This window comes from Odocoileus virginianus, chromosome 15 (assembly GCF_023699985.2).
Source record: "Odocoileus virginianus isolate 20LAN1187 ecotype Illinois chromosome 15, Ovbor_1.2, whole genome shotgun sequence".
Taxonomy (NCBI): domain Eukaryota; kingdom Metazoa; phylum Chordata; class Mammalia; order Artiodactyla; family Cervidae; genus Odocoileus; species Odocoileus virginianus.
Window position 1 is genome coordinate 50139449 of NC_069688.1, and position 27381 is coordinate 50166829.

The 27381-nt window shown below is 36.2% G+C and overlaps 1 protein-coding gene across 8 annotated transcripts in view; it reads right to left on the bottom strand.

Moving 5' to 3' along the window:
- VPS13B (vacuolar protein sorting 13 homolog B) overlaps positions 1–27381 on the bottom strand; it is a 780541-nt gene that overhangs the window by 276431 nt on the left and 476729 nt on the right. For all 8 annotated transcript variants that reach the window (XM_070477337.1, XM_070477338.1, XM_020914637.2 and 5 more), the window contains 2 exons: positions 19915–20041; positions 16908–17051 (listed from right to left, as the gene is read on the bottom strand). In XM_070477337.1, coding sequence (XP_070333438.1) covers positions 16908–17051; positions 19915–20041 — 271 coding nt within the window. The remainder of the gene's footprint in view (positions 1–16907; positions 17052–19914; positions 20042–27381) is intronic.

Consider the following 27381-nt stretch of genomic DNA (forward strand, 5'->3'; position numbering starts at 1 on the left):
CCAGTGAAACAGGTACCTACCAGTGTGACCTTAAAGTCAACACTAACCCTGCAATAAAGCTAAGACATAATTTGTCTTTTTCACTATGTTGACAATTCACTGATAGTGTAAAAGTAACGGGGGTACTTTAGCAGGAATACAACTACAGGCAGTAGTGGTCTACCATACAGTTACAGAGTAAAAAATGAATCAAGTAACAGTTCCACTTAAGAATGTTCTTGATGAAACAGCAAAAATTATTCACTTTATTTAATTTTGACCAGTGAACAGATATTTGTTTAATATGCAGTATGATGAAATGGGAATTGTCCACAAAGCACCTGTGCTACACACCAAAGAATGCTAGCTGTCTTGAAGGAAAGCAGATACACAACTGAATTGCATGTTTTACTAGCTGATTTCTCCATAAAATTTTTTTTCTCCATAAAATTTTTATTTGAAAGAGTGATTGACAGAGCTATGGTTATCAAGAACTGGGTATTTCACAAATATTTTCTCTAAAATAAATTGTTCCTTAAAGGAAACAACTGAAAGAATTAATTGCCAATAAGGAAATTTAAACTTTCAAGAAAAATTAGCAGTTTGAAAAACCTGTATTTGCTATCATGAACTGGTAGCTTCCCAACATTTAGACTTTTCTAATGAGATCAGTAGTAACATTTAAAAATAAGCATTTTAGGGCTCAAGTTATTCTATATGGCATCACCAACTCAGGGGACATGAGTCTGAGCAAACTCCGACAGATAGAGAAGGACAGGGAAGCCTGGCGTGCTCCAAGTCCACGGGGTGGCAAAGAGTTGGACACAAATGAGCGAACGAACAGTGTGCATACAGTACATGCACACGGGCTCCTACAATGCTTCTAGAAGATGTCCCAGGGACTATCCAGTGAGCTCTGTCTTGAGGGATACCATGAGAATCACTGTGTAATCTAGTGGATCGACTTGATGATGGGTTAGAAGATCATGCCAGAGATATGCCAGGCACCAGATCTTTTATCTGGCTCAGAGTCAGAGAGGATTTCCTTCCTGAAGTCAGCTCACATTTAAAATTTTACACCCAGGTGCTAGAGAGTAGGTAAGTCAGGTGAGAAACAATCAGCTATTCATTTGCTATATTTTATCCCAGATAGGACCACTTTTGAACACAGAAAATATTAAGACCTCTTCCTGAGAATTTATGTAATTTTTACATTACCATTTCACTCTAGGGCTTTGGCACGAAGAACGACATTAAGTCTTTTATTCAACTTAGAAGCTTGTGTGGAGCCTGTTCTACCTGTGTGGGTACCTGAGGCCACATGAACTGGACAGGTAAGAGATCAACACTCTTGGAGACACTAGCACTTCATCCATCCTCCCATCTACCAATAATACTTACTGAGAAACTACTACGTACCAGGCATGCTATTATCAGGGGTGGGGAAATCAATGGTGAAAAAAATAGCAGTAACTTTAACAGCGATGATGATGATGTTCCTTTAACTTCTGAAACTGACAGTCTCTTTTGGGAGACTGTTACTAATTAACCATAACAAAAATATGCATTTTGATGTTATATAATAAAATGAAAAACATCTATTTCTGCTTTATTGACTATGCCAAAGCCTTTGACTGAATGGATCACAATAAACTGTGGAAAATTCTGAAGGAGATGGGAATATCAGACCATCTGACCTGCCTCTTGAGAAACCTGTATGCCGGTCAGGAAGCAACAGTTAGATCTGCACATGGAACAACAGACTGGTTTCAAATAGGAAAAGGAGTACGTCAAGCCTGTATATTGTCACCCTGCTTATTTAACTTATAATGCAGAGTACATCATGAGAAATGCTGGGCTGGATGAAGCACAAGCTGGAATCAAGATTGCCGGAAGAAATATCAATAACCTCAGCTATGCAGATGACACCACCCTTATGGCAGAAAGTGAAGAGGAACTAAATAGCCTCTTGATAAAAGTGAAAGAGGAGAGTGAAAAAGTTGGCTTATAGCTTAACATCCAGAAAACTAAGATCATGGCATCTGGTCCCATCACTTCATGGGAAATAGATGGAGAAACAGTGTCAGACTTTACTTTTTTGGGCTCCAAAATCACTGCAGATGGTGATTACAGCCATGAAATTACAAGATGCTTACTCCTTGGAAGAAAAGTTATGACCAACCTAGACAGCATATTAAAAAGCAGAGACATTACTTGCCAACAAAAGTCCATCTAGTCAAGGACTTGGTTTTTCCAGTGGTCATGTATGGATGTGAGAGTTGGACTATAAAGAAAGCTGAGCGCCGAAGAATTGATGCTTTTGAACTGTGGTGTTTGAGAAGACTCTTGAGAGTCCCTTGGACTGCAAGGAGATCCAACCAGTCCATCCTAAAGGAGATCAGTCCTGGGTGTTCATTGGAAGGAATGATGTTGAAGCTGAAACTCTAATACTTTGGCTACCTGATGCAAACAGCTGCCTCATTTGAAAAGACCCTGATATTGGGAAAGATTGAAGGCAGGAGGAGAAGGGGATGACAGAGGATGAGATGGTTAGATGGCATCACTGACTCAATGGACGTGAGTTTGCATAAACCCCAGGAGTTGGTGATGGACAGGGAGGCCTGGCGTGCTGTGGTTCATGGGGTCGCAAAGAGATGGACATGAGTGAGTGACTGAACTGAACTGAATAAAATGTGTCCACTTTAGGAAGAGTTGCATAACTAAGTAAATATTTTCCAATGAGCAATACATGATGTTACAAAATCATGCATGGATAAAAGATTCACTAGAAGGTAAGACAAACCAATGAATTTTAACATAATGAAATAAGAAAAGTTCATTGCTATAGATTCAAATTACATATTGTAACTAACCTGTTAAAAAATGACAGTGGTTAGACACTGAGTTATCATATGATCCAGCAATGTCCCTCCTACGTATGTTCTCAAGACAAATGAAAACATATATCCACACAGAAACATGCCCATGGATGCCCAGAGCAGCATTATTCACAATAGCCCCAAAGTGGAGAAAGCCAAAGGTCCACCAAGTGAATAACGCATTAAGAAGGTGATACATATACCTATACAATGGAACATCACTTAGCAATAGAAAAAAACGAACCAACTATAAAGGCAAAAACATAGATGAATGATAAAAACATTATGCAAAATGAGCCACCCATCAAGGGTCACAATAGCTATGATTCTATTTATATGATATGTCCAGAATTGACTAATTTGTAGAGAACAAAGTAGATTAGTGGTTACCTGGGGCTGAAGGGGTCAGTAGAACTGGGAGGTGATGATTAAGGGGTACCGGGTTTATTTTTTGGGCTATGAAAATGTTCTAAAATTTATTTTTGATCACAATTTATAATTCTGATGGTTGCACAATTCTGAATATACTAAGAGTCAAAGAATTGCATGTTTTAATGACTTAATTGTAAGGTATGTGGATTATATCTTTTAAAAAGCTGTCAATAAAACAGATAAGAAAGAAATTGCCATATCTCACATTTTACTGTGTACCAAAGAAGAATACCCACAATTACCTTAAAGGTTATTAAAGTACTCTTTAATACATATCTGACTACATATCTTTGTGAGGGTGGATTTTCCTTCCTATACATCAATGAAAACAAATATTCCAACAGACTGAATACAGAAGCAGATATGAGAATGAGAACCAACCTGTCTTCCCTTAAGCCATGCATTGAAGAGATTTACAACAAACAATATGACAATGCCAATAATCATTTTTGTTTTGGAAAATATAATTATGTCATTAAGATCGCTATTTTAAGTCAGGGGCAAATTGCTACAACACTGTTAACACTAACCTCCAAAATACAAATTGGATACACAATAAGCAATCTCTAACACTTGCTCTATACCATGTCTTCCTTCAAAAGTTACAATTAGGATTTTTGATATGTTGCTTGATTCTGGACAAGATGCCTAGGTTTGTCTGAATTTCGTAGTTTCCTGCTGCTTTTTCAAATCGGTAAAAATATGTCACTGGTCATTATCATCAAGTGGAAAGAGACTTCTCTCCAATGTGGTTATGTTAGGCAGAATAATGGCCCACTTAACATGTCCATGTCCTAATCCCAGAACCTGTGAACTTGACATGGCAAAGGGGATTTGGAAAAGTAATTCAGGTTACAGATCTTGAAATGGGGAGATTATTCAGGGTTATTTGGGTGGCCCCAATCAAACCACATGAGTTCCTAAGAGCTGAGGATTTTCCTTGCTATGGCTAGAGAGATGCAATGACAGAATAAAGGTTATAGAGATATGGTTTAAGACGAACCTGACTTGCCATGGTTGGCACTAAAGATAGAAGGAAGAGACCATGCTGTAAATGGCAGGTTCCAGAAACTAGAAAAGGCAAGGATGGGGATTCTTCCCTATAACCTGCAGAAACAACTAGAGTCCTGCTGACACCTTTATTTTAGTCCAGTGAGACACTTGTGTCAGACTTCTGACAAACAGAAGAAAAAGATAATAAATTTGTCTTGTTCTAAGCTTATTTAATGTATGGTAATGTGTTACAGGAGCAACAGAAAACTAATACAGTGGTAATGTCATTTCTCATCCACAACTGGTTGAGAGAGATTTAGCATTAAGTTAATAGAAAGTTTCAGCTTCAAGTACTTTTGCCTGCATAAGACATTAAACTTAATTTTATATTGGTAATTTGTTCTTTCTAAAAAGGGCCAAATTCAGATCCCCGGAAACCTATATCCTCCCCTTGAAGAATGTTAAAGATAATATTAGAGGAACTTCCCCATTAGAAATACTTTCAAATTCCACAGGTTCACAATATATGCTAAGATTATTTGGGGAAAGGGGAAACTAGAGTTCATGTGAATATGTGTTTCATGAGAAGAGAGAAGCTATGTGGGGAAAAAAATGAAAAAGAAGGAAAGTCAACTTCAGAAAACAGCTTAGGAAAACTAAATGAATGACTGAAAAAACAACTAAACTATTGTAAGAAAAATCTTTACAGCCGAAGTGATGTTTTGAAGTGATCATATACAGAATCAGAGTTACCTATATGTTGACAAAAAGAGTTCAGACTCATTTCTTTCCAAATGGCTGAAATTTCAAAAGAACAGAAAAAGACATTTCTGGGTCACTTTTAGACAGAAATTAGTCATATCATAGAGAAACTGAGACTTGCAATCAACTAATAAGTGAAGAAAAAAACTAGAAACTGTCTTGCTTCTGAGTGTTGCTTTATCTGTTCCAACTCATCTCAATTAACAGGCATTTATTTCTTACAGAGCAGTATGGGTAACCACTGGAGGTCAGCCTTGGGCTTTTCCTCCGGTCAACAAAGACATCAATGAAAAGACAAGGAAGGGAGGTGAAGGTCAGTCGCATAGTCTAAACCTCTCATTCTGTAGATGGAGATACCAAAGCTCGAAGAGGATAAAGAAATGCTGGCCTATAAGGGATTAACTACAGTTGCAATCTATACTATTTAATTGATTTTTCCAAATTTTCAGTGGGTGAATAGACAATCTCCAGTACAAAAGAATTTCCAAATGATTTATGTGGATATACCCTCATCAACATTAGACAAATCCAAATTAAAGGACATTCTACTCCTGACTACTGCTCAAGACAGGTCATCAAAAACAAGGAAAATATGAGAAACTGTCATAGTCTAAGGAGTCTTTGGACACATAACTAAATGTACTGTGGTATCCTTGATGGATGCCAGGAATAGAAACAAAACATTAGTAAAATCTTCTTAGTGAAAAATAAGGAAATCTGAGTAAAGAATAGACTTTAGTTAATAATTATGCTTAAACACTGGTTTATAAGCTGTGACAAATGTCCATACTGGGGACATTTTTTGTTGAAAATAGAGAAACAGTGCAGGGTATACGGAAACTCTCTATATTTGCAACTTTTCTGTACATCTAAAACTATTTTAAAACATAAAAATTATTTTTAAAGATCTATACATTCCAAAAATCAGTAAAACTTTTAAGCAATTTATTAGTATCTGATTTTTTTGTTCAGGCTGCCAGGATATTAAGAGCCAAATCCGAGGTTCAGTCCTTGTAGCTCAAATTTACACTGTGTTTCTGTTTCTCTGGTCTTATTTCAAGAAACCTTTATATCTCACTATTATTTGTATGCATTTTTAAGGATCCCGATTTACATTTGCTAGGTAAAAAATTAAAAGTTTCAAAAGAATACATAGCTTCCAGGCCCCCATCTCAATTTTTTGAACCCTGCACCATTTCTTAGATGTCCTTTTGTTGATGCTGTTCAGTCTCTCAGTTGAATCTGACTCTTTGCAACCCCACAGACTGCAGCCCACCAGGCTCCTCTGAGGACTTCCCAGGCAAGAATAGTGGAGTGGGTTGCCATTTCTTTCTCCAGGGGATCTTCCTGATCCAGGGATCGAATCTATGTCTCCTGCTTGGCAGGTGAATTCTTTATCACTGAACCACCAGAGAAGCCCCAACAGATGTCCTTACATTCTATTTCATGGAGTAAAATATCAAATGAACACCTCCTCAACTCCCAAATCCGTATTATTAAACTTTTAAATCTTCTTACATATGTGACCATCCATTCTATCTTTCCTTCTGCTACATTAGAGGAGGTGTCAACTCCTCTACCTTTTTCTCATATTATTTTCTTGTTATTTTAGGAATGTTACACTATTGATTTTCCCTTCTAATCACAACATATTTCAACCTTTCTTCCAACTGAATCTTTCTCACTGACATTTAAACATACTTGTCTTTTCCATACTTAAAAATAGAACCAAAAAGCACAAATAATAACCCTCTCTTGAACTTCTAAAATGACAACAGTTCAACATTTTTATTTAGGGGCATATATGAAATAGTGAGCTGAGTATTTAAGAGTTCAAGTAGGTGCAAAGTGCAGGGAGATTTCAAACTGTGGTCTTTGAACTCAAGTAGAGCAGACACCTAGAAGCAAACATGTAGCAGGAGAGTCACTGCCTTTTGTCATACAATTTAGAAGATCTGGGGAAAGAATGATCTAGAGCCCTATCTTTTCTCTAAAACATGTGCTGAGATAAACCAGCCCATTTATCACAGTTTCATTCTCAAAGAATAATACTGAATTAGTGAGAACCTATTTTCCTAGGACTTTCCTCCTTTTATACATCCTTTCAAGCAAATGAAGAGTTAGCCCAATAGTGGCCTTCCTCCTCTTCCCTAAATCAGTGCTTCAGTTTTGGACTCTCATCGTCTGGAGCTGCCACTGGTCTCCCAGCCAATCCACCTCCCAAGTACACTCCGATGATGTCATGCTTTTGTGTTAGATCCTTCAGGGGCTTACTACTATAACACAATCGGAGGTAAACTTTATATAAGAACAGCAAGGCCTGTATAAACAAGTGTTTGCTTGATTATCCCTGTTAAAACACTCATATTCATACCAGTTAGGTCACTGAACTAACAGCACTTTTAACCAATATGTTCTCAAGCGGGGGGTAGGGGGAATAGTTTGGTTCTGATACTTATTAGTTATACAATCTGGTGCAAATTACAGGGCTTTCTTGACACTCAGTTTCCATACCAGTACAGTTTAAGAAAGAGTCCCAAACTCACAGGGTTACTCTAAGGACTAAAGGAGTTAAACTACCTACAATACTTAGACCACTTGGCACGTGGTGAGCACCCAGTAAGTGTTAGCTGGTGTTACAGACACTGAGCAGTCACTTCAGAACTTCAGTAACAGACACTCTGACACTAACGGGGATCACTGTTGCGAGTGGATTTTTGTGTCTTCCAAAGCTATGTTACTAAGTGGTCAAACGTTTTTAAGTCAGGTTTACTGGCATGTAATTTGTTGGTAATAAAATTCACTTTTTAAAATATACAGTTAATTTGATGAGTGTCTACAGTTGTGTAACGACTGCCACAATCAATATACAGAATACTTCAGTCTTCCCAGTGCACTTTTGTGTCGTCCAATGGTACATTACTGAACAGGCCAATTTTTATAAAGAAAGGTATAAAGGCACCTATGGCACATTTGCTGAAGTCCAGGAATCTTAAAAAAGGGTAGAAGGAAGATTATTTGATTTAGGTCTTGGTGTTTATTTTATATATCTTTATACTCTGTGAGAGGGTTTTTAGTCATTTTCTACAGAAAACCTTTGATGAAAAGCCAAAGGTCTAGAAATAAGCAATTTTAAAATGTATGAAATCTTAGATGAGAATTATATACATTCCCATGGCTCTGATGTTAATATTTTTTTAAAGTCGATTCTTCCATGTAAAAGTAATTGAAAGTCCAAAAGTCTGCTTGTTAGAAAAGTACAGACTGTCAGATATGAAACCAAGCAAATCACTGACTCTCAGTTATTTTGAACAGCTAGCTTTTTTTTTTTATCATATTTTGACTCAGAAGAGAGAATAATTAGCTATAACCTATTTTCCTAGAGCTTTCTTTCACCTTACATATGAATACCATAAGGAATAAGGTATTAAAGACAGTGCTGAAAATTTAAAGAGAAATACGTAAGAGAGAGAGAGAGAGATTTCAAGATCAGAAAGAAGGCATATAACTTAGCACAGACAGGAAGAAATATAAACACAGAACAGACAAGGAGGCCTAGGGAGAAGCACAGAAGAGAGGGAATAGAAGTCTTTAGATGGAGCTGTAGCTAAGGGACCTTCATCTTATCTGACCAGTTTGATTTTAACTTTTTTTTTTAATTGTAATTTTATCATGCTTCATGGATAGCTGGATACACTGCTTTATGGGGTTCTTAATTCCTTAAATAGGTATGGAGGAGTCAAATACAACAAATAAGAGCAAATTTCTTGGTGCACAGTAACCTTATTTTGGTGGAAACAGCCATTATTTTAGAAATCTGAAGAAATATGGACTAAGAACTGTTTATTTTACGATCACTAAAGTTAACTTTTTGGGTAAATAATATTTTCCTTAAAAAAAAAAAATTTAGAGCTGTCAGAGTCTAAGAAAAGGTACTGAAGCAGGCATGGAACAGGTTACTAAGTGAGTCATTGCCGGAGACTGAAAAGGAAGGAGAGCTAAGGAAGTGCCTAAAACCAAGTGGTTAAGTGGAGGAGGAAGAGGAGGAAGGCAAGAAGGCAAAGGAAGAAATGCTCAATTAGTCTTAGAAGCTGTCTACGCTCCTCGCCAGGATCTGCAGTGTGTGGATCAAAGAACCTCCACCTTCAGATCCCCAATGATGTGGTTCCATTCTTTACCCCTAAAAATATGGTTTTTATTTTGCTACAAAAGTTTTACTTACTCTAAAACACTGATTTGAAAATAAGCATGTGTTACTCCTTACATACACTCCCTCTGTAAGTAGGCTTAATAAGATGATTACTTGCTATTCAGGAATAACGGAGTAATTACTGCAGCCCTATGAATACAACCCAGGGCAATCTTAGCCCTCTCACCGTTCTGTTTAGTCCTTTTAAAAGTGTGTTCTTTTTAAAAAACTTTTTTAAATTATATATATATATAAATTTTAGGATTACGCTACCCACTGTGCTAACCTCATTGTGTGGTTTTTGTTCCCATGTTTGTCACCACATGGTAACAAGTAACATGTCACTTCCACTGCTGTTATTTCAAGGAGTAAAAAGAACATGGAGACTTTCCTAGAAATAAGTAGAATACTTCTCTCTATAACTCACTTGACCATGTCAAGGCACTCAGATGATGTCAAAGATTTTCTCTTTCTCTCAGTTTTGCTCATTTCTGTAAGTTTCATCATCTCTTTTCTGACACAGGTTTTCTTCATGTGACGGTAGAGAAGAAGAGTGGGGCAGCGGTCAAAGAAAGCTCCAGTATGACAACATCTGAACTTAATGATCCCTAGCAGAGATGACTCATTCTTAACAGTGTCTTCATATGCAACACTGCACTCTGGGTCGTAAACTGCCCATATCTGGACCAATAACTGGGTCAGAGAGATTGATACAATAACTAACCAGTCCTTTGTCTCATGTCTACCCTGAAATGGGATTCCCTAACAAAACCACATGAAGTATTACTAGGAGAATGTTGTTTAGCCAAAGGAAAGGGAATTCTATTAGCAGATGAGAGTTAGAAATGCCGAGTAAAGATAATACTTGTCTCTATAACAGCACTGAACGATCTGTAAAATTATATGGTGTAGAACTTTTTAGGATATGTTCAAAGTACTGAGGAGAGCAAAGGTTGCTTTCTAAGGACTATCCTAGCTTTGAATACCAGGTGACCCTGAAGTCTCTGTGGCTTAGGCCATCAGGTGTACCCCAATATTCATTATCTTCTTTGATGATAAAATGCTTTTTAGCAGGGCATATGGTCTTGTATTAGAAAGACTACATTTCCAGCCTCTCTTGCAGCCAAGTGTGACCACATGACTAATTCTGGGCAAATGGTAAGTAATGAATGCAACTAGTTATGTGCATGGATGAGTTTGTACATATGTATACATGCATGTATATACATATGTTTATATATAATCATCTATTACTAGTTATGTAGGTATCAACATATATTGATCTAGTTCCAATTATTTATTATTATCTATCTTCACCTCTGAATATATGAGCACCAGAAAATGAAATCAGAAACTTTACCTCTTTTGTTTAATGCTGTTACCCTAGTACCCATAACAGTATTTGACACACAGGAAGGGTTCAACATTTACTGAGTACATAGGGCAGGTCACTCTTCTCTATTTAAAGCCAACTTCTCTATGAAGCCAGATCTCTGACCACCTAGTTTTCTGCTTATTCTGAGTAGTTATTACAGCACTAGTTTTAAATAGAGCTTATCTGACACTTCTAGTTTACTGCTCTGAGAATAGGTAGCAATATACTTAATATCATTTCCAGGTCTACGGTTGAAGAAAATCAAGGTATTTCCTCCCAGGCCCTCATGAACATTTAAGGCTCTGCTTAAATTCTTATTTTATGGGGCTTGGGTTTATTGCCTGGTTACAAGTGGTCCATCCAGATGCCTCTGAAGGGAAACAAACACTCAGCATAGTAATGCTAATGGAAAGATACCACAAGCATGTTATCTAAAACCCCTCTGTTCTTTTCTAAAGAGAAAGGTTATAGAAATACGTGAACTCTGAAATGGCCTCTCCCATTCATGTCTACCTCAAGACAGGAAGCACTGAGACAGAACCAGAACATCAACATCCTCTCCCAAACCAGCCTTAGTTCCTGCTTTCAAACCCTACCTCCACTCAATGTGTTCTCAGGGTACATTTGCCTTTGTTTTGCTCATCTTGCCTAAAGTTCTACTCCAGAAAACACCGGCTACTACACCACCACTCAAAGTCTGTTCTCTTCTTTACTTCTAAGTTCCAAGTTCCAACGACCTCCAGCAATCCTTAGGTTAGTCAAGTATGTCTTGTAAGAATTTTACACCGTTGACTAAAAAATTCAGAATTTCCATTCCTAAAATGAAACAACTCCAAAGCAGATGATTTCCAAGCTAAAACAATAATAGTAATAATACCAAAAAACAACATCTGTCACCACTCCTAGGGTATATACTCAGTCACTGCTCAAGAAAGTCCAACCTATTACATCCTATTTTATAGCAAACTGTAAAAACATCCAAGTAAACTATATTATTTAGGCATGTGTAATGAATCATATTACAATATTTTTCTATACTATCATTACTTCAATAGAGGACTCAAAATATTTAACATTTTAGAATGGTGGGATAAAGATACTGGCAATTTTAATCATTTATATTCCCAGAAAAAACATTACTTATTTGATTACCAATAATTCCCCAACATTCTACCATTACCCTAAAAAATCACAACCTTCTCTAATCTGAATCAGTTGTGTCAAGTTTGCAGCAAGTTGAGAGGACTACTGGTCCAGGAAGAAGGCAGAAGTAAAACTTTAGGAAAAACCGTTTTAAAGGAAAAGCAGAGATGACACTATAAGTCACAAAGTATAAAAAATTAAATTATGTATCAGGTATTATGTATTGGTGAGAGCTGGGATCAGGGTAGAGAGAAAGAAGACACAGAGATTTAGCAACAATAAAAAAAACCTGAGCAAATATAAAGAATGTGGAAATGATTAACTTTAGGGAAAACAGAAGAATATAGGAGAGGAAATATAATCACATTATAGTCTTTATAACAAAAACAATTCATACTGATTTTAAAAACATAATATAAGAATATTGGGAAAATGTAAGAGTGGAAGAGAAGTATAAAAGAAATGGAATCTTCACCTACAGTAAAAGAAAATTAATAGGTAATGCTAAAATAAGTAAATTAAGAGATGTTGTGGTGGTTTTTTTGCTAAGTCGTGTCCAGCTCTTGCAATCCCATGGACTGTAGCCCACCAGGCTCCTCTGTTCATGGGATTCTCCAGGCAAGAATACTGGAGTGGATTGCCATTTCCTTCTCCAGGGGATCTTCTCAACCCAGGAATAGAACCCAGGTCTCCTGCATTGCAGGCAGATTCATTCCTGACTGAGCTATGAGGGAAGCCCAAGAGATGTTAGTCTATTCATTTTATTCAGAAAGATGGAGATAAATACCAGAAGAAAAAGCTTACAGAGTTAAAAATGACTGAGGGGATACTAACATACTGACACTATCATGATATATTTAGTTTAGCAACACTTGGTTGTTAAAATTCATGCACTACTTCGAGAAAAAAATTAGCATTACATTAAAAACTTAACCATTTCAAGTAAACAGGGTAGTTTTAGTATCTTATCTATACTGTTTATAATTCTACAGACTTCAGATAGATTATTTAGCTTTCATCTCAGTTTAAATCACTGTAATACTCTGAAATCCTGTACAAATTATCTTTTTATGGTGTATTTTTGTGTGTGTATGTGTGACTGCAACTGGAATAAAATGTTTAAAAAGTATTCTCCAGGTCAGAATACTGGAGTGGGTAGCCTTTCCCTTCTCCAGGGGCTCTTCCCAACCCGGGATCAAACCCAGGTCTCCTGTAATGCAGCAGGTTCTTTACCAGCTGAGCCACCAGGGAAGCCCAAGTATACTGGAGTGGGCAGCCGATCCCTTCTCCAGGGGGTCTTCACGACCCAGGAATCGAACCGGGGTCTCCTGCACTGCAGGCGGATTTTTTAATCGCTAAGCCACCAGGGAAGCCCTTAAAAAAAGTCTATTTTTTTGTTTTATTTTTTATCAATGCCTTATAATGTCCTGAATACCAACAGCTTTAGGAATACTTAAGATGATGTTTAGTTTCCTTTTATTATCATATAAAAATGTTCTGCATTACTAGCCCATAAACAGAATTGCACAAATTAAAGTTAACTCTTTGTTAAGTCATTATCTCCTTCAAAAGTTTCCTGACACTTACTGGTACAAGTAGTTAAAGTAGCTCCCTTGTTAATTCTTCTTTCATGAATGTTATGATTATATTACTAATAACCACTTTTATACAATTGGACCTTTATGGGACCTAGACCACCTTATAAAAAGGTAAAGAATCTGCTAAAGAGTAAACCAATTTTGCCCTGCTAAAACATTAGAAAAGAAACCATGGATGAGTAGTAGAGCTCTATTTTTGGAGAAAAATTAGAACCGTACATTTAGATTTGATTATGAAGTTATCTCAGAGGTGAACTTCCAACCTCATGTAAATGACAGTGAACTAAGATATAAGAAACCAAATAACATTCCTCTTGTACTAGTGCTATAGAGCCAGATGTTATCATAGAGACACGGACTATAGAATATAGAAGGACATGTACTTTGTAATATGGAATTAATTGTGGCTTTTTGAATAATGGCTTCCCTGATAGCTCAATTAGCAAAGTATCCCCCTGCAACACAGGAGGCCCCGGTTCAATTCATGGGTTGGGAAGATCTGCTGGAGAAAGCATAGGCTACCCACTCTAGTATTCTTGGGCTTCCCTTGTGGCTCAACTGGTAAAGAATCTGCCTGCAGAAGACCTGGGTTCGATCTCTGGGTTGGGAAGATCCCCTGGAGAAGGGAAAGGCTGTTTAGTCCATGGGGTCACAAAGAGCTGGACACAACTAAGTGACTTTCACTTTTGATTACTACATGTTTATTTTTATTATGTATTTTCTCAGCCTGTCATATATGCATAGAAAAATAAGAAAAGGTTAATTTACAATGAAGAAACTGCATAGTCTGGGAACTAGAAATCATGGAAGTCATAACACTTGAAGGAAACACTGAAAATGAAAGTGTACAAATATACACTGATCACTAGGCAGTGAGTACATTTTTAGAGCAAAAATATTGGATTATAATCAGCTGGTCATTTTATTACCTGAAAGGGTCTCTTTTAGTTATACACTTGAAAGTTTTATTATATGTTAGTTGTCTATATAAGTAAAAATAATATTAAATCTTGGTTCTAGCAATAATCCTTAGATTGGTTCACTGTTTTCTTTTCGATTTTCAGACCTATCCATCTTTCTTCCTCTTTGTTTATACTGTAGATATGTTTCCTCTAGTAACAAAATCTCCATTTCATGCTCCTGAATAGTTTTTAAAACAATGTTTTAAATGAAATCTTGTAAAACATTTTTTGAAAATATTAACACCATTAAAAGTAAGCAGGGAAAACGAAATAATAATTAGAGCAGAAATCAATGAAATTGAAAACAGTAAATCCAAAAAATAAATAAATAAAACCAAGAGTTGATTCTTTAAAAAGATCAGTAATGTTCACAACCCTCTAAGCCAGGCTAACCAAAAAAACCAAAATCTAAAAAACAAACAAAAAACCCAAAGAGGAATTCCCTGGTGGTCCAGAGGTTAAGAATCTGCCTGCCAATGCAGGGGACACAGGTTCGATCCCTGGTCCAGGAAGATTCTACATATCATGGGGCAATTAAGCCTGTGTGCCACAGCTACTGAGCCTGCGCTCCATAATGAGAAGCTTGTGAACAGCAACTAGAGAGAAGCCTCCACTCTCCATAACTAGAGAAAGCCCACGCTCAGCCATGAAAACCCAGCACAGACCAAAATAAAAATATAAATTATTAAAAAAAAAAAAAAAAACAACCCAAAGAGAGGAATCAAATTACTAACATCAGAAATGCAAGAGGGGACATAACTACAGCTCCTACGTAAACTGAAAGAATAAAAGAAATACTATGTCCGAGCCCATACCATTTGAAGAAAACAAACCAACTCCTTGAAAGACAGACCCTAACAAAACTCACATAAGAAGCAACAGAGGATCTGAATAGGCCTGCACGTATTAAAGAAGTTGAATCAATAATTAATCAACTTCAAAAACAGAAAGCTTCAGGTCTAGATGGGTCACTGGTGAATTCTATCAGACATTTAAGGAAGAAATTATACCAATTCTTTACAATATATTTATGTATCAGATATGAGTTATGTTACTCATTTATGAATAGAAAATATTCTAGTTCATGGAAGATCTTTTTTTTAATACTGAAATGTCACAGACATACCTTACTGAGGCGGTGGAAAGGAACGAACTGTCTTCCCTCATTGGAATTTGTACTTGTTTTTTTTCCAATCGTGGTAGAACATACATAAAATGAATTTTACCATATTAATCATTTTGCAGTGTACTGCTTGTACTGTATCTCAGTATACTGTCTGTACTTTTAATATTATCTCCAAGAAGGAATAAAGGGCCACAGACATATTTTTAAAATAGCAAAACCAATCCTAGCTTGTTTATGAAACTGTGAGAAAAGACTTGACATTCAGGAAAGAGTCGTTAGTAATCTAACTCTAAGTGGGCCTTATTTACTGAAACCAGATCCTACCAATAGATATTAGAAATAGGTAGGTAAATAGTTAGCAACCAGTTGCTAAGTTCTGTAAATTCCTAAAACACATCAGAAATCCATGAGTTAGATTTCACATGACAGATTCTGTCACATGACAGGTTCATAAAATTGGCACAAATAATATAGGAGTTTGTTTCCAACCTAAGTTGCTTCAAGATTTAAATACTCTGATTCACCATTTTTTAGGGATGTGTGTATGCTCTCAGGCAGGTCCCTTACTATCTCCGAGCCCCAATGTCTTATCTGTAAGATGGTGATAATGCTCACATCTGGCTCCCAGAGTGGTTGTTAATAACATGCTTGAAGATACATGAGTTAACTTACATGTAAATACCTGGCACACTTAGTATCAAGAGGCTCTCAGGGAACACCTCCTCCTTCCCTTCCTTCTTAATAAACAACACTTAAGAGACTTCTGCATCTAACTCATGACAAAAATATAAGAAATGACATTTTCATAGATAAACAGGTTCTTCATTACAGATTTTATAAAATAATTAATTACTGTAAGTACAGATGTGATTATAACAGTAGGGAAACAAAAAGCAAAGAAACAATATCTTGAGAAGCATCTAACAAGCAGCTTTCTTTGTTTCATGTTGACATGCTTTGTGGTTACAATGCAGGCTTCCAATGTACACTGGATCAAAATTAAAATTCTAGGCAGGCATTCAAGTTTTTTGATTATGTCCATTCTTCACTGAGCATGGGAAACAAATGCTTTAGAAGCTATTTTTTGAAGCCATTCCCATTGTACTCTTACAAAGTTCATTTCCAAAAGGGGCCCCGTCCCTGTAATGGATCTGAGTAAGTGAAAGCTATACCAGGTTTTGTGCACTGTACTTTAAAAACTGCAGCAGGGTAATAAAATCATGCTTTTAACAGTGACTTTTCTGGGCCTGGGCCACAGCAATTTTGCAAAGGTGCATGATGAATTATGGGAAAAAAGGCCAAGCAAATTTCAAAAATAAAGAACACCAATCCAAAATGATTTATATACATATTTTGAATAAACTTAAATATAGAATAATTAGCCGAAAGCATTTGATTATTGTTTTTCTATTATCATTGTAAAGTTGGCACAAATGCAGTAAGCCTAATCAAAATCAGGTAAGAGTTACCTCTGTGGCTTTGTTTGATGGTTCCAGTCCAGTCATATTTGCTACTATTAACTGACGTAAGAGTTGAACTTGAGCCACACTTAGGAAGAAGTCCAGGTTTGTGGTTATATTCACTTCCAAGGAATGGCCACACACTAAAATCTCCTGAAGGAAAAAAAGGTTGAATATAGATAAAGAAGCATGATAGCATTATATGATAATTTATCATTTCTACTTATCTGAGCTTTATGAATGTTGGTGAATTCTCCTGAGACTCAAGTTCATATGTTAATGAGAATAGCAGATATGGTGGGCATGGTTACTTGACACAGTTCAGTGGATTAAATTAATAAACATTTATGAGGGCCTGCTGTGCACCAGGCCGTGTGCTAGTTACAGGGAAACCCACTATAATAAGAATTTTTCAACATTTCATATGCATTTGGCTTTTCACACCTCAACCTACTATCATTGTTTCAATATGTAGGCAGTGATGTATGTAATTCTTTGGCACAATCTTGTTCATCCTCTCAAACGGACAGATACTTAGCATTTCATAAGCACCATACAGCATAGGAGAGTGCTAGGAACATCACAGAGAGTGAGACTAGTCTTGGAGGGCAATCTGCCTTTGAGAAGATTACAATCTAGGTGGGCAGACAGGCAATTATAGGTAGCAATTACAGCCACAGGTGGTATGGTCTGAGTATTCTCCAAAGGATCCACTCCAAATGATTCATAACAAAATGGAGTGCTGAAGCCAAACACAGCTAGACTAATTAATTTTACTTCTTTAAACTGCTAAAATTTTGGCAGTATTAGGTAGATGTCCACTACTTAACTGATGCTGTTCTGCATAACAGAGTCACTTGAACATCCACTGTTGGAAAACCATTCAGTGAAGGAAAACAGAAATGAAAAACAATTCAGAATTTCATTTAATAAGCAGAAGCTCTGCCTCTTGTCATGAAGTGCATGTGGACAATGTTCAAATGCTTGGAAATGTCCAACAAACCTTCTCGTTATTAGTGTCATCCAAGAGGATGGATCTAAGGAGACTTATGATGGGTCCAAATACAAACTACACAGCTTAGAGCAGCTTTTAATAAAGCCATAAAGAACAGCATGTCGGAAATGATCCTTTTTTTTTTTTTTAGTTAAATAAACTTTCTCCCCAAGTCTCCAGATTTTATTCATTATAGTTCGAATTCTTATTGTATTCCTTAAGTAATGATGAAAGCAATACACTTGTGTATTTTAAACAAATTGTGTTACTAAGTAACTGAAAGATACTAGTAGACTTACTTAATTTTTATACAATTTTTGTGGATATAAAGATATCCTGTCTAACCTAACTTTCCCTAGTAGGCTCAGTCGTGTCCAACTCTTTATGACCCTATGGACTTTGGAGCCCACTAGGCTCCTACTCCATGGGATTTTCCCATCAAGAATACTGGAGTGGGTTATATTCCCTTCTCCAGGGGATCTTCCAGACCCAGGGATCGAACCAGTATCTCTTGTGTCTCCTGCATTACAGGAGGATTCTCTAACTCTGAGCCACCGGTTTCCCTTACTAGGGTTATTACAAAGATCAAATAAGAGAACACAAAATACTGTTCTTTAAAAACTCAGAGAAGAATATAAACTTTTGTCACCTTAAAATAATAATACATTTAATTTGAACATAGTATTTCCAAAGTTTTCATAACAACTGCTTATAACTCTATGAATGATCCAAAGTTTATAGTTTTTAGCATAACATAAATAACATTATAAATTAACACAACAAATATAACATAACATAAAGGATCCCATTATTATTACTTTTCTATTCTAGGCATAGAGGCAAAATATAGCATAGTGATTAGACTTCAAGCCTGGATCCATTAGTAACTGGTTAGTAATGTTGGTCAAATTACTTAATTTCTTGTGATCTGTTTCCTCATCTATAAAATATGTATACTCATAATATCTATCTCATGGATGCTGAGAAGAGTAAATAAGGTAATTCATGTAGAGCTCTCCTTGTAAGGTAACACATGTGAGAATGCTAAGTAATCTGTCAGTATTATTGCTACTTTTATTAGAAAGAGGTTGTGCAGATCAAGAGCATACGGCCAGGAACCAGACCAGTCGGTGCACACCACGTTCTGCTTCTAACTACCTGTGAAAATTTAGACAGCTTAACTCTCCATGCTTTAGTGTCCTCATCTGCAAAATGAGGACAGTAAGAGATGCTAATAGGATTACTATGACAGCTAAATGAGTTATTACATGAAAAAAGAAAACAGAAGTTAAAGTTGCTCAGTCATGTCCAGACTCTGCGACACCTGGACTGTAGGCCTCCAGGCTTCTCTATCTATGGAATTCTCCAGGCAAGAATACTGGAGTGGGTAGCCACCTCCTTCTCCAGGGGATCTTCCTGACTCAGGGATAGGACCCTGGTCTCCTGCATTGTAGGCAGACTCTTTACCATCTGAGCCACCAGGGAAGTCCAAATATTACATGAAAAGCAATACATAAACAGTACTATAAAATGAAAGTCGCTCAGTTGTATCTGACTCTTTGATCCCATGGACTATACAGTCCGTGGAATTCTCTAGGCCAGGATACTAGAGTGGGGAGCCTTTCCCTTCTCCAGGGGATCTTCCCAACACAGGAAATGAACTCAGATCTCCTGCATCACAGGCAGATTCTTTACCAGCTGAGCCATAAGAGAAGTCCAAGAATAATGGAGTGGGTAGCCTATCCCTTCTCCAGGGGATCTTCCCGACCCAGGAATCTAACCCAGGAATCTAATCTAATCTAATCTAATCTAATCCTGCATTGCAGGTGGATTCTTTACCAAGTGAGTTATCAGGGAAGCTCTAAACAGTACAAAAAATGTTCAATAATTATTAGACACAATAATAACATTAATAATAAGCTAATTTGATATCCTGTGCACGGAAACTATGAAAACTCCAAACACACAAAGAAAAGCTGCTCCATTATTCAGACTAAAATAAAACCTAAATTACGTTCTAACCTCAGTGTGCATATTTTCCGGAGAAATTATTTTGGTGAAAATGATGGCAGGTGCTCCAGTAATTCGTACAGAAAAATCTGTTAAAATGGGAGTCAAAATTGCTCTTCTTTCTTGATGCCGCCGTATGCTAAAAGATAAAGTAAAAAATAATTAGCCATTTCATTTTTAAGGATAATTTTCATTAAATTTGGATAAGTTTCTGCACTACAAACATGTATGCCAAAATTTCATTATTTTGACTGTGTCTATTTGTGTATTTCATAGTCATAGTTTTGTAAAGTCAATTCCTAACTTCAGAGTCATAAAAGGAAAAAAACTAATCAAGAAATTCAGATGTAATTAATCAATTTCACATTAGTACTATGCTGTGCATGTGCATGCTAAGTTACTTCAGTTGTCTCCAGCTCTTTGCAATCCTATGGACTGTAGCCTGCCAGGTTTCTCTGTCCATGGGATTATGCAGGCAAGGATACTGGAGTGGGTTACCATGCCCTCCTCCAGGAGATCTTCCCGACACAGGGACTGTACCTGTGTCTCTTATGGCTCCTGCATTGGTAAGCAGGAAACCCAGGAGTATTCTAGGACCTTCAATAAACTGCTTTTTCTATTTTTAACTCCTTTGGTTTCTACAAATAGTTTAGTACCTCTTTTGTTAAAAAAAATCTTACTCTTTTGCGATCATTTTTAATTTTCTAGTTTTGATATTTCTGACATTCTACTTGACAGCTGCCTTCTTCTCAATTTCTTTAGTTTCACAAGCATGTTCATTTAATCTTTGACCTCTCTTTTCTTTTTTAAACTCTAAGAACCATCTGAGTTCATAGATTATAACCTCCCTGTGTGTGTGTGTATGTATGCTCAGATGTGTCCAACTCTTTGCAACCCCATAGACTGTAGCTCACCAGGCTCCTCCATCCATGGAATTTTCCAGGCAAGAACACTGGAGTGGGGTGCCATTTCCTACTTTAGGGGAGCTTCCTGACTCAGGGATCAAACACATCTTCTGTCTCCTGCACTGGCAGGCAGATTCTTTCTCATTGCATCACCTGGGAAGCCCTATGAATGCCTTTACAGTTTGTGAAGTGCCTTTTGTGACTTTGATACTGAATTCTTCCTCACAGCAACCCTGTATGTGAAGTAAGGACCACAGTTAGCTCCACATCATCTACTGGAACAAAGGTTCCACAATTATAGGTCTGCAGGGCAAGTTGATACCAGAGTAGCATTTGACCTCTATCTTAATTTTTCTTTATACATTCTTATCTTTTGAACAGTTATCTAGCACACTATTTTTATACTACATTAAAAATTACTAATTGCTAATAATTTTAAATATTATTAAGAAATCAAAACCTGTGCTAGTACAGATCTTCAAGTTTACTGAAGTTTTTTCAAGTTATTTATTCATATTCTTAGTTATCATTTTATGAGACAAAACAGTTCCATGTTTTACTAGCAAGTCATACCTCAAAAGTTACTGGAACCATTAATTTTATATTCCTTATAAATATGTCCCGACTAGTCTCTATTATTATAAAGTAACCAAGGTGAGATCAGGGAATTGGCATAAGTTATCTCACGAAAAAGCACAGATAAAACTCAAGTCTGTCTACATCTTTTTCTACCAGAGTACTCTAGAGAGTACTAGCATCTTTTGTTGAACTGGGCAATGGGCAGAGCTTTATATGCTCTTTGCCAAAAAAGCAAATCAGATCATCTGGTTCTGTGACACATAAGTATTGGATTTCAAGAAAGTCAATTTTAAAAAAGAATTAAGAGATCTGGTTAACAGAGGGTAACAGGAAGAAGTATTAAAATCTGAATACAGAGGAAGAGTTGAGATCCTGAGAGACACCACAATTATAGCTTAATAGCTCAAATTCCATAAAATGACCAATGTGAGAAACATGTAACATCTGATGTGCTCTCTTAGGGGAATGCTAAAATATATGACATATTAAAAATACCTTAAAATGGAAAAGGTGGCAGGGAACCAAAGGAAAGCAAACTTTAACTGAAGCACTGATGGGGGAAGAAAAAAGTACTTCTTCACATTCTAATTATTTCCCATCGTGTGAATTAAATCAGTAACACAACATATGAAAGACCCATGACGTTAGAAATTTAAAAACAAAGTTTAATAAGTCAATAGTCATAAAACTAGAACTTTACTGGTATATAGAGTACTAATGTTTCTTTTGTATTATCTCTGGTAAATATTTGAGTTAAGGATATATATTTTTAAATCATAAAACTTTTTTTATAGATTCAAATATTTTCAAGGATGAATTCAAAAGAAGGAAAAAATAAACACTGCAGAAATAACTGCAACAAGAATTAAATTCTGCCAATACTTTACTAGACAATAGTCTAGGGTTTAAAATAACAAGAGGGAAGTAAAACTCAAAGTATTAACTGGCACTGTTAATGACTTTAGGGTCTTAGCTACTTTCAGTAAGCCAAGGGAATAGATTCCACTCCACCCCCAACCTCAGGAATAGATTTTTAACGGCCATATGGAGACAACAGAGTAATCCTTACATCCCTGACAGGCAAGAATTTTGAGATGAGATATCAACTTAGATCTGGGGCCCTTAAAAGGCCAGAAAAATAACTTCCAATCAGAAACAGAAAAGAACAAGGAAGTCTGCCTGTTTTGGCAAGAGAGCTTATTGAAAAAACAGAGATCTTTCTCTTTTTTCAACTTAAAAATAAAAATGATTGAAAAATGAAAAATAATGGGAAATATCCTATGTGTGTTTGGAAGCTGTAATCTATATTATGTGTGTTGGTCCAGGAATACCAATATTAAGTTATTTATATAAAAGTGGCATCAGACCTTTGATAACCCCAGGGCATCAATCAGAAATAGAAACAAGTCTCCTTGGAAAACATGCTTTCAAACTGACAAAAAGGATTCTAAGGAACAAAGACCACTGAAGATAAACTCCTAAATACAGATTTCATATATACTTCAAAATCATTTTTTTATTAGCGAGAATTCAACCCCATTATAAACTTCATGATCAAGAATTTCTGATAATGGAATTTCCACATGTTAACAATATAATAAATTTCTTTAAAATCATTAAAGACATATAGGATGGAATGAAACACATGAGGAAAAAAACCCCAAAGTATTAATACCATAAAAGAAGGCAAAATAGATTTGAAAAACAACCAAATAGAACATTCAGAAATAAAAATATAGTTACTAAGGTTAAATATATAATAGATGGATAAATAGAATTTTAGATATAACTTTACAAATTAGTAAACTAGAAATACTACTGAGAAAGATAGACCAGAAAATACTTAAGACTTGTAGCAATCAGTAGAGATAATCCATTTCAGTAGATATTCCTGAATATGAAAAACAGTAATATTCACACATATTTATTATAAACAATAAATATATTAACATACTTTTGGAGAAATTATCCATTATAATTTGATTAACTGTACCTATTTATACAGATTCCTCTCATTTTCAGGGAGTCACAAGGATAAGTCATTTGATAAACACTAGTTAAGAGTTGAAGTCCATTTTAGTGTGTGTGGTATTTTTTTTTTCCTTCTAAGAGTAACATTTTCTGTTGAATTTCTAATGCAATTAAAATTATATGATATATTACTATGATGATTATATTCAACTTAAATATTTTCTGATTTTTTGAGTACCTACTGCCTGTTAGTAGCTATACTTGTGTGTATGCTCACTTGTGTCCAACTCTTTGTGACCCCATGGACTGCAACATGCTAGGCTCCTCTGTCCATGGAATTTTCCAGGCAAAAGTACTGGAGTGAGTTTCCATTTCCTACTCTAGGGGATCTTCCTGACCCAGGAATCAAACCCACATCTCTTCCATCTCCTGTACTGGCAGATGGATTCTTTACCACTGAGCCATCTATGACGGCCACCATTCTTTACCACCTATGACGGCCTTTACAGTTTATGAAATGCCTCTTGTGACTTAGATACTGAATTCTTCACAGCAACCCTGTATGTGAAGTAAGGACCATTTTTATTAGCCCCAAATCACCTATGAGGACATGAGTTTCAGGGACTGGGCTAAGGCCACTCAGTTGGAACAAAGGTTCCACAACTGAACCTGCAGGGCAAGTTGATATCAGTAACGACAGAAGAGTCAGGCTCACCAAGACAGATCTATGTCCTTTAATCTCTGTGCCACCTTTTCAAGTTGCCAAGGATATCTTCAGGTAGGAAATATTTGCTGGCTGTTGGGAAGTATAAACCGGCTGCTTCTTCCTGCTGCACCAGGAACCCTTTTTCCTTCACACTTAGTTCCCAGGTACTTTAAGTAGCAGGAGAAAACATTCTCTCACATATAGTCATGAAACAGTTTAACGGGATTATTATAAAATCACACGATTCAAGAAGGTTTAGGTGATCCCAGGCATTAACCTATAAACTATGGGAATTAGACTAACTTCTAGTCTATAAACTTGCTTAGGCATTAGCTTGACATCCTCACAAATAAAGACACAAGTGACGGTTTTCAAGGTGAAGAGTAAAATCAAAGAAAATGCTTTCTTTCCACATTTCTGTTTATAATTTCACAGGAACAATTTTGGAAAAAAATCTCTTTGATCAATCATAAATCAAAATACGCAAAGGCTCCTATGAACATGTGGGTAATCACTTTTAAAAAATAAAAATGTAAGAGGTCAAAATACAGACAGAACAGTCATGATCTCTCAGAATTAAGGCCAATAATTTATGCTTCAGGTACTTTAACATCAACGCAAAGCTATACTTCCACACAGTCAATGCTACTAATTTTGAGAATCACAGAACTGAGTTTAAGAATGTGTCAAATTCAAATTCAGCCTGCTAAGAATTTAAAAAAAATTTTTTGAAAATCCAATGTGTGGGGGAAATAGTCCAAAGGGCAATACATGTAATTTGATACATGTTGATCAAAATACTAAAACAAATAAATAAGTTCTATTTCCTCACAATAAAGTCAGAAAGATAAATTACTCAAGGAAATAAAACACAGTGAGAGGGTCAAATAAAAGCATTCGGTATAAATGATTTATTTTTTTTAATTGCAGCTTTCAAGTCTGGTCAAACTATATCTTTAAGTATTATAAACAAGAAAATCAGATTCATTTGGAGGATTTAGGTTTTCTGACATTTTCAGGAAATTATAAGATAAACTTTCTATACCATCCCACTACCCTCACTCCACCCCCACTCCAGACACCCTCAAAGTTCTAATTATCATGTAGAACAGCACTAGTGATTTTAATGTGTAACCTGCACATGGCAAATATCAGTATGGGCTATTTTAGTTCTCAGCACTTCATTTTCTCAGATTATAAAATGAGCCCAGATGTAGTAAAAATGGTTGCTAAAAGAAAAAGAAAAAAAGCAATTTACTAACAATGAACTTTAGCATAAGTATAAGGGGTCAGAGAATTGACTACAAGAAAAGTAGTTGGCTAAGAGGAAGCAAACCAGGGTTCCACGCTTAGCTGTATTTTAAGTGACATTGGACAAGTGAAGAATCTCCTCAAACTTAGTTTTCTGTAGTGCTTTTGTTCTATAACGTGCTAAGAATAGTTCAGAGTATAAAAGAAATTTACATGAGAGCTGGAATGTGGGAGAGAAATAGATAATGGACAATATTCTCTGAAAGTTATACTGTTTTAAATAGTAGAGAAAACATGATGCAGAAGTGCCAACAGATTTCAGCCTGTCCTCACTCTTTCCACCTTCACGACATTTTCCTGACTTTGGGCTGTGCTGGACAATAGCAACTGCAGGCTGAACTCCAGAATTACGAGTAACAGCCTCCGACAGACTTGTCTACCAGCCTCCGTGGTCCCTCTAGCCACTAGATAAGGCTGGCTTCCCAGGTTTCCTGGAATGCAACAAATTTTTTATCCAGGTTACCGAGCTTCTTCTACAAATGGGTAAGTTCTTATTCCTAAAATAAATCCCCTCTGTTACAACACTTATAGTTGTTGTTCTGACCTGATTGAACCCTGATATATTCTGTCAGCTAAAAAATTAAGGTTTTAAGAGGAAAAGATCTACAAATTTTTAAATCTGATGATTATTTATGCTTAACTTCCCTGCTTCTTTCTCCCCTTCATACACACAGAAACACATTGTGATTACAGACAAAATGTGAGTAACATGTCAGGAGGAATCCCGAGTCGGGAGGAATAAACCATTATAAAGACTGTCATTTAACAATGGGTGGGGGGAGTAAATTATTCTTTACTGTGCATCTTTTGAATTCTACTGGTAATAATGAATGAAAAACAAAAAATGTAATGATATTAAAGCTCTGTATTATATTTGTCAAGATTAATCAGCAGAACTAAACAACATCAGATATATTTCTTGTCTTTATTTGAATGAGTATCTCTCAAAACCACTCACATTCAGTCACTTGATTTGCTAGCTCTACTTAATCATCTTGTCATTCAATTTCTCAGTTCACTCAAATCTTCACTAACTTCCTATTATGTGCCAAGCATGATACTCTGTGATTGGTATTTAGAAGTGAAAAAAACAGGGCAGGTTTTTGAATTGGAGTATCTTTCTTAGTTCAAACTGCTCCCTTCCCTCTCCTGCCACTCATACTTTGTGGAAAAAAAATTCAAGTCATACACCTTGTGAAACCTTCCCTGAAAACCCACACATACAGAGTTGTTTTTTTTTCTAGTTTCTTTCTTTTAATTTTCTATTTGTACCTACATCAATTTTAGAGTAATTTATCATTCTGTTTATGTGTTATGTCACATCTATCTGCCTAAGATGTTTTATGTGCATGAAATGTGTTTATCTCAATTTTTATGTGCCTTAACGTTAATCCTAAGTATCCTTTATTTATGTCTATCAGAGTAGTTTCCACTTAAATATTTAATTAACCAGTCTGTCTTTTTGATTTGGAGATGAGCTCTGTAAGGGATGGGCACATATCATAAGTTATTTTACTTTGTATCTTTAGTGTAAAAGATATTCCATGGTGTATATTTGATATTAAAATCTTTAATTTCTGACAAAGGTGCAAAGACCATTCACTGGGGAAGGAACAATCTCCTCAACAAATGGTGCCGGAACAACTGGATAGCCAACATGCAAATGAATAACTCTATGCTATACTCTATTAAAAAAAAACACTAAAATAACTCAATAACCCAATTATAAGCATTAAACCCATAAAACTCCTAGTATAATATAGGCATAAATCTTCATGACCTGGCCCAGATCAAGAGAGCAGAATAGAAGGATGTAGAGCTCAAATACATCAACAATACTTCTACACGTGAAACAACTCTCACAGAATACCTAATGAATGCTAGCAAAAGCAAAGCTGCAGGAAAGATCACCATGTAACCAGGAAGCACGGAGGAAAAATAAAGGAATCAGGACAGGACCTGCACTCCTGGAAGGCAGCTGTGAAAGAGGAAATTTCTGATCACCAT